The sequence below is a fragment of the Nyctereutes procyonoides genome, unplaced genomic scaffold (assembly GCF_905146905.1).
Source record: "Nyctereutes procyonoides isolate TBG_1078 unplaced genomic scaffold, NYPRO_anot_genome, whole genome shotgun sequence".
Lineage (NCBI taxonomy): Eukaryota > Metazoa > Chordata > Mammalia > Carnivora > Canidae > Nyctereutes > Nyctereutes procyonoides.
Window position 1 is genome coordinate 4,648,112 of NW_026575026.1, and position 8,421 is coordinate 4,656,532.

An 8,421-nucleotide genomic window follows, 5' to 3' on the forward strand; every position below is an offset into this window, starting at 1 on the left:
TTTCTGTTTTTGGGAAAAACGAGTCGTATGTTGTGCATTCGCAGTTGGACGCAGCGGGGCCCAGGCACCCCTCAGCCCCACCCGACGGCACGGAGGGCACAGCGCAGGCCCCTGTCGCGGGTGGCTGCCAGCCCCCCCCCGTGCACGCTCGGCCCCCTCTCTTCTCCTTAGCATCCCTTCTTCCTGGACCGTCAAAGGCCTGAGCCGTTGACAAAGGTCGTGTAAAGGCCTGAACGCTGGGGGCCTAGGAACACCACCGGCGTGCGTGAGTGGCCCGGGCAGAGGACGCCGGGAGAGTCCAGGGACATGGGCCCCTGGGACGCAGAGCTTTCCGGGCCCGGTTACCCCGTCGCGCGCCGCGTCTTGTCTGGGAGGGTGTCTGCTTGCTTGCTGCATATTCAAATAAAGTTCACAGTTTCCCTACTTTGAAAAACAGTTTTCTTGGAAATAAAATGACGAGACAGACTTTGAAGCCGAGGAACTGCTGCTTTGCCTCAGGTAGTTTTGCTAGAAAACTGATACTTTCATGAATATTTAATTCTTCAAAACTTGGACAAGACGCCTGCTCCTTGGATTGGCGTTCTGGTCCCTGAGGGGGTGACGCGGCCTTAGTTTTCAGAGAAGGGCTCACGCTCCCCTCCACCCCGCGGGTTCCTTCTTGCGACTGTCCCCCCTGCTTCTGTACCGTCTGACTCTCTTGTGAAAATCACGGCAGAGGCAGAAAGATGCCCCGTGTCCTCGGGCTTCTGACGTCCTCGCCCCCCTGCATGTGCAGGGCCTCGCCCACCGTCACTCCTGAGGCAGCCGTGGGGCATTGTTGCGCTGGCGCCTGTTACGGGTTCAGCAGGCGACGGGTCGCAGGCACCAGCACGTCCTCTGCCACGGTCACCGCGACACCGTCGCTTCTGGCGCCCCCCCCACCCCCCACCCCGTGGCGGGACCAGGGGCGGCTGCAAGCAGCGGGGAAGTCGGGCCCTGGGCGTCGGGCGGCCCGGGTTCTGAGCCGGGTCTGAGCCAGGTTCTGACCCGCTCGCAGCTCTGCACCCACACCCAGTGCCCAGCCAGCCCAGGCCGCACCCGCCACCCTGTCTTCAGAAAAAATGTCTCAGTGACACATTTGAAAACCGAATCCCCTCGTGAGGACGATTCAGAACCCGGACACGTTGGTTGTCATCCGTGGCCACGGAAGAGAAGAGGGGACCTTCCTCCCCACGGGTCAGCGCTGAGCACACTCCCCTCTGTTCTGCAGCTGTGCCTTGCTTAATTCTCCCAAGGATTTTTAATTTATTTCACTTATTGTCAGAAGCATCTTCCCCCCCTCCCGCCCCTCCTTTTAGGAAACAAAATTTATTAAAAGAACTGTAATTTAAAAATTCGGAGCACCGCCAGCGTCCTTACTGAAGTGGACGCAGGAAATTTTACTGCAAGAAAGTGTATCTTGATCCCTGTAGCTGACTTGTCGTGTTCCATAGTTTTCTCTCTGCTTGCACGAGAAGAATAGCGCCCGTAATGTGAATTTAAATGATACATCAAGCTAATAAATGTGGTTGGCCTAGCAAGTGATAAGCATAACTAATTCAATTTAAATGTCTTTTATATAAAAATAATGAACCAGTGCATTAAAGATTAAAAATGTTAATGCAATTAGCAAAAAATTAGCATTCAATAAAGAAGCGTGTTGCAGTTTGGGGATGGATGATGATACATCATTCAATGACCAGATAAGGACTGAAGTCGGGGATACTTTATTCAGCTGATGTATACCTTAAACGCGAAATAAACAGAAGTGAAAATGCTTTCTTTGAAGAAACTTTGAGGCAACAGCATGTGACGTGTGGTCGGAAGGACGCCCAGGTCCTCAGGGGCTGCGCAGGGGACCAGGGCATGAGGCAGCTTAACCAGGAGCCTTAAAATGTGACATCCCCTGCCTCCTGGTGGGGGCGGGGGGGGGCAGCAGGTGCGCCGGGAGCGGGGGACCTGGGCGGGAGGGTGACCTTCCCCAGCTTCACAGGTGAGGTGGGCACGGGGGTGGGGGGAGGGCGTGCAGTGGGGTCGCCGCGTGCCCGAATGTCAGCGTGCGTGTGGGCGCTCTGCTCCTCTGCAGGTGGACGGCAGGCATTCCGACGAGGCAGCCTTGATCCTCCACAGGAAGGGGTTCGACTGCCGCTTCCCCAGCAGAGCCACGGGGCTACTCTGTTCCACGACCCAGGGAAAGGTGAGCTGAACGGGATTTACTCAGTCGGCCTCTCCTGCAGAACACGTGCACGCCTGAACGCGACGTCCGTCGTGCCTGGGCCTTCAGTTGCCGGCCCGCGGGGCGTCTTCCCCCACGCCCCCAGCCCTCCTCTCACGGGCTCATGCAGGATCCCGTCGGTGAAGTCTCCGCGGGCCTAAGCAGGCGTTGTAGGAACTACAGCGGGGCAGGGGGCCAGGGAGGCCGCAGGAAGCAGGACACTCGCCAGCCCCCCGGGAGAATGCGGCTCTGGATCTCCTGATTGACCCAGATCTGCACAGGGCCTCCTGGTGCCGGCCCGACAGTCCTCGGGCTGACCTTGCTGACCTTCCTCCAAGTCTCTCCTTGGAAGGAAACAAATGTCCAGGCTTCAGCCCCCGGCTCTGAGCAGGTCGTGCTCCGAGGACACAGTCGACTGGCACCGGGGCAGGTCTGCCCCTTGGGGGAGCTCAGTGGACCCCGCTCTTCTCCAAAACTTCACAGATACCCTGTGCGCCAGACTCCAGGGATTCGGTTCCAACCCTACAAATTAGGGTGGGTGTAGGATCTGAAAAGGGGGGAAAGGAAAATATAGGAGAGGGTCGAAATCCAAGGGGGACCCTGGGATGTGATGCAGGGAGACACATCAGGATAACCTGCCTGGGTGAGAGTAGGACCTTCCCAGCAACCCCGCAGCCCTCAGGATGAGACTCCCTGGCACTATGAGCCCTCCTCCTAGCGGGCCTATGTCCTTTCAGTCTTTGGAAACAAGAGGAACCACGATTGTCAGGTGTTAAGTGTCGAGTAACGGAGGATACGGATGTTCTTAAAGCTTGCTGGCTTGTAGGTGTTTTCTCTTTTATTGAAAAAATAGCCCCTGCACACGGTAAGTTGTAAGAAATACGGAAGGAGAGCATAGAGCGAGCCGCCGTCCGCCGGTTACCCTTCTCCTGGGTGGTCTGTGCGTCCAAGCACTCCTAGGTGTATCTCCTCTCCCCTACCCCCACCCCCCATTATCTTTAGAAGGAGACTTTAAATATACTGTTGTCACTCTCCTAATTTCCACTGAATAAATACATAGATGTGCTACTAATCTCTCTTCAAAGTGACCTAACTGTGCAACTTTTTTTTTTTTTTTTTTACCATTTACTTTCTAGATTTCGGTACAGAAGCTTTTCAGCATGTTTACTGTCGCAAGTCTTACAACTTCCTCATTATCCTTGATGCATTCACCTCCAGACGCCCGAAATATAAGCGAGATCAACTTGAGTCCCATGGAAATCAGCACATTCCGAATCCAGTTGAGATGAACCAGGCTTTCAGATTTGGATTGGGAAGCAGTTGTCTTTTACGCCCTTCTCGGTTTGACGTGCAATAAGGAAGCACATTATTTTAGCTTCTGGCTACTGTGAGGACATGAATTCTGTGATTATTACTTTTTTTTTTTTTTTTTACCAGTACAGAAAGAAAGAAAGGAAAAAAAAAAAAAAAGCCATGCTCTAGCCAATTTTCTTTTTTTAAGTTCCATCCACGTACCACCACCTTCAGTATGAATCGATGCAACGACGAAGGAAGAAGTGTCTAAAGCAGCCTCTCCACAGATTGTATCTCAGGTTAAATGCTAACTAAACTATATCTGTGTTGGGGGTTGTGAAGAGATTGTTGAACAAGTGTTCATGTTGCCGGTCCTTCATTAGTTTTACAAAAATACCCATTTTTACCAAAACGGAATTTTAAAAAAAAAAAAAAAAAACTGGTGGGTAAATAGCTAATGGCCAAAATGGTTGCAGTCATTCCTACACAGTAGAAGAATTTCGTGTATTGAAAAATGTGGAAAAGTGCAATCCGTCAACCCTTGCGATCTCTATACATAGTTGATCTCCACACCTTTTTTCTAATGTACCGCTCGACCCCTCCCTTCTCACCCTTTGTACGTCTTTCCAGAAATAGCAGATTTTAAATCATTCAGTAGTAGAAAAAGAGGCATATTTTCATTACTTGACAATGTGGGATAGGTGCAATTTCTTCCATTGTCACTAAAATCGAAGAAGCAATTCCATAGGTACCGTGACCTCTTCTGGGTACCCGAGGTGTCTTTTTACGTGGCTCATTTGAATACAGAGGTTCGGAGAGGAGTTTTTCTATTTTAAAAAAAATATATAACCATATCAAAATAAATGTGCCTTATTTTTTTATAAGTCTTGTTAGATCTTTTTGGTGTCCATGTTGCTGTCTGAGGAAGCGGGGAGGCGGTGGGGGGGCGGGGAGGAGGTGGGTACTTTCTACAGCCCGTGAGGTGCGTCCGTTTTGCCTGCCGACGCTGGCCACGTTCTGCTCTGTTTCATTAAATTTGTGGTGATGTTATTCTAAACATTTTGACTATTTGAATGTACTGAGATGTCAGAAAACAAAACAAGGAAGAAAAATACGTTAAAATACGCTGCTGCCAACAAGACTGCAGCTTGACTCTGGGGTTTTGTAATGTGCAAAACCCACACGCTGTTTCCGTTGGATGGGAGGGAGCTCTAGGAAGGAATGCTTTAAGGGGGACCCCGTTTTCAACCCCGCTTATAGGTAGCTCGTCACGATTTACCTTATTAAAGGACACGTGTGCCCAGTGAATTCCAGACTTCTGTACGTGCTCACCTGAGAGTGAGGTTCCAAGCCCATGTGCCATTACCGTATTCTGATCAGATTTATTTGGGATCATTCTCAATGTGACACTCAAGTAAGAGCGACATTGGAAACACTTAGAATATTCAGTTTTAGGATAGAAAGGATTCATGGAGTCTGTACACTTTTGAAAAAAAAAAAATGCTCGCTGTGTTACCTAACAAATCCTGCGTTCACTGATTTTTAAACTTCCTTTTACCTCCTGCCCTTCCAACGTCTTTACAGAGAGAAGTTTAGACCTAACTTCTGTTTCACCATCACGTAGTCTGAGGATCATCTGTGGTTTCTTTTTTGTTATCAAGATGCAGCTCGTAAGATTATCATTATGTTAATAAGTCCATAAACTTTTTTCGCCTTTAATAACTAAGGAAACAATACTAGTGTTGATGCAGATATTATAAGGGAGTAATTTCATGCAATAAACATGTACTGTAAGTTTCCTTCCTCATTTTGGGGCATAACCAACTAGAAGAAGAAAAAAAAAACACTTCCTTTTTGTGGACATCTACAGATGTTTAGGATTGCCAGAAGCAAATCCCAGGAATAAGATGAATATTTTCATTGCATCTTAAATGTAAAACCTTCCTTTGGGAGTTCACTGTGTCCTGTGGTTAAGTGGATGTGCTTAATCATCCTGGAAATTCTGATCAGTCGAAATAAAAAAAAAAAAATCTTGATGCAATAACAGTGGTTTTGCCACTCCTGGTTGTTTGAGGTGGATCTGTCCCAGGTCGGTCGGGGTCTTACTCAGTGTGTGTTGCCACCAGCTGTTCACAGGTAGAGCAGAAATTCTCTTTAAACCAGCAAGTTTCTGCTTTTTATTTTTAGAACAAATCATCAGGGAAATGAAGAGAGGATGCTTTTGCTTTGGGTTGTGGTCAAGAACTGATTAAATAATTTAGTGTCTCTGGCACACACTGAAAACCATAGACTTCAGTTGTGGTCTCGGTGGCATATTTGTTTGCTTAGGTTTTATTACATTTGTTATCACAGATGTTCAGTTGAGCAAGTAGTTTGATTCCTTTCTGTGATTTTTGTTTTTTATTTTTTGGGGGGAAAATTCGAGCTTTTACCTGCAGTGTTTGAGAACTCGGCATCCTTGTTTTCTTCAAATACCGATTAAAATAAAATGCTGTAAAACGTGTCGTGAAACATTGTAATTACCTTCCCATGTCTTTGTTGTACTTGTGCCAAGTGTTTTCACATTCCTTTGTCCAGAGGAAAATCTTTGCTTTCATTTTGATTATGTTGCTTATCTCGGAATCAAATAGGTTTTGATATTTTTCTCTTGGAAGATTTTATATCTTTTTGGGAATATGTAATATAAGATCTCTAATAAAAGATAAACCTTACCACGTACCTAGGCCTCTGGAGTGCTGCTTACCTCTTACGGTCCTTGGGAGAGTCTTTGGAAGAGTAGGGGGGTGGACTAGGGAGGATCTGTCCTTTGTGTTCCTTTAGGAACGAATCACTCCTCCTTTGGCCCAGTTCTAGTTGGAACGTGCGGTTTGAGAGAACAAGGGGCAGATGGGGGCGGTGGTGAAGTTTGGGGGTGGGTTTAGGGTCGCCTTGGAGGGTGGAGTCCACGGTCGCCAGGGTTGGGGGGGTGCTTCTGGGTCTGCTGGAGGGGCAGGTTCTTGTCGGATTCCATCTATCGCAGGACAGAAATGAGAGTCAAGGCAACGCCTGAAGCTAAGAGGATCCCTGTGAGCTGATCCAGAGGGTACGGTGGGTTGGGAGCGTGGGATCCGGGGCTGCTGCCGGCCTGCTGGCCCCCCCCACCCCGTGTGGGAGCATTCTGGGGGGGCCCTCAGCTGGGGGTGGGGGTGCTGAAAGGTTCCTACGCCGGAGCTTCATAGGGGCTAGGCAGGCATGAGGCCCGCTGCCTGCAGAGTTTGTGCTTGGTTGGGGTGACCCAGCAAAGAGGCTGCTGCACTTGTAATCTCTGTGCCAAACTGTAGAAACTTAGAGAATCATCCGTAAAAAATTTAATCAGCAGATGATGAAAATTGCCTTCGGCTCCATAATACTTGATTATCAACATGCCTAAATCATTTGATTGTTAGAACTTGTTAAAGGGGCGCCTGGGTGGCTCAGGTCCTGATCCCGGGGTCGTGGGTCCGGAGCCCCGCATCGCTGTCCCTGTGCGGTGCAGGGCCTGTCGCCCCCTCCCACTCTCTGTGCTGTGCCTTCTCTCTGCCAGATAAATCAATAAAATCTTTAGGGGGGAAAAGAACTTGTCAAGAAAGACGTGATTTCGGTGGACTGTGCTTGCCTGCCTCCTGGTCTAGGTGGCCGCGAGTGGCCGGCCGAGGGGTGGCGGGGGCAGCAAGGCCCTCAGCCCACGGCAGCCCGGGTCAAGGGCAGACTGGGACCCAGGAGGCCGGGGCCAGGTGTGCGGTGACGTCCCCTGGGGTCTGTCCTTACTTCTTGGTTTTGCTTTCCTCTCAGTTGTCCTCGTTGCCAGGCAGGGGCTGCACCCGTGGGGGCGACACGGCCACCTGGTGACCCCCGTGGCACGAGAGCACCTGTGACCTCCAGGCAGGTGACCCGGGGTCGGAGTCGCCGCCTGTCGTCTGGCTCGGGTGCTAATGACCGTGGTGAGGACAGAGGTTCAGACACGTGGAGCCACCTGGGTTCCCCGCTTGCGCCCCCCGGAGCAACCGGGATCCTGGGACCAAAGAGGACGGTGGGCGACGTGCGGACATCGCGGAGGGAAAGCAGGTGCACGGCCCGGGAGGAAGCACGGCCGGTTCCAGTCCAGGAACGTTCGGTAGGAGACCAGACGTGAGGTGGTTGTGCAAGGACGCGGGTCTGATTCCGGAGCACACGTGTGTCCCCTGTAGGCCGTCGGGGGGCCCCCAGGAGGGCAGCCGCCTGCGCACCCCAGGAGGCTGCTTTCAGTAGGAACCCGTGGCCCCCCTGGGGCGCCGTCGGCCGTGGGACAGGCCCACGCGAGGCCAGCTCGCAGGTGCCAGCATCTGGCCCAGCGGCCGCGCCGTCACCTGGAGACGGGCCGAGATGCAGCGTCCCCGGCCTCCGGTCACCCCTGCTGGGTCGCGCTCTGTGCTTTGCGGAGACCCCGGAGGACTCTGCTGCGCACTGAAGCCCAGGCCTAGAACGTTCCTCGGGAGTGGGATTCCTCTCTGCTCTTCCCCAGCTCTTCTAAATAGCTCTTGGCCGGGACTCCCGTGTCCTACGGTGTCTAGGAGATGGCCCCTAACCCGTCCCCGGTGCCCCCCGCCCGGCCTGGCCACCTTCACCACACGGGCTCTGGCTCTGCCTCCTAACAGCTCACCTACCTCTGACCCTGCCCCCCGTAAGGCTCCTTTTTTTCCCACACGGAAGCCAAAAAAGTAAAAAAAAAAAAAAAATTCTGTTGAAAATTGTGTGTTTCCCATGACGCTTAGAATAACAGGCTTTTGCCGCGACCGAGAAGCCCAGCCTGGCTTGGGCCCTGCCTTCTGCTTCGTCTCTAACTTTGGGAAGGGGGCGGGGGTGTTTAAGAAACCCTTTCCTGACCCAAATCCGCCTTC

The 8,421-nt window shown here is 51.5% G+C and overlaps 1 protein-coding gene across 1 annotated transcript in view; it reads left to right on the forward strand.

The window, feature by feature from the left end:
• Positions 1 to 6,244, forward strand: part of MAN2A1 (mannosidase alpha class 2A member 1) — a 163,067-nt gene extending 156,823 nt beyond the window's left edge. Inside the window, exons 21-22 of the mRNA XM_055315266.1 lie at positions 2,105 to 2,215; positions 3,370 to 6,244. Of these exons, the coding sequence (XP_055171241.1) occupies positions 2,105 to 2,215; positions 3,370 to 3,522 (264 nt within the window). The 3' untranslated portion in view covers positions 3,523 to 6,244. The remainder of the gene's footprint in view (positions 1 to 2,104; positions 2,216 to 3,369) is intronic.
• Positions 6,245 to 8,421: the final 2,177 nt, after the last annotated feature.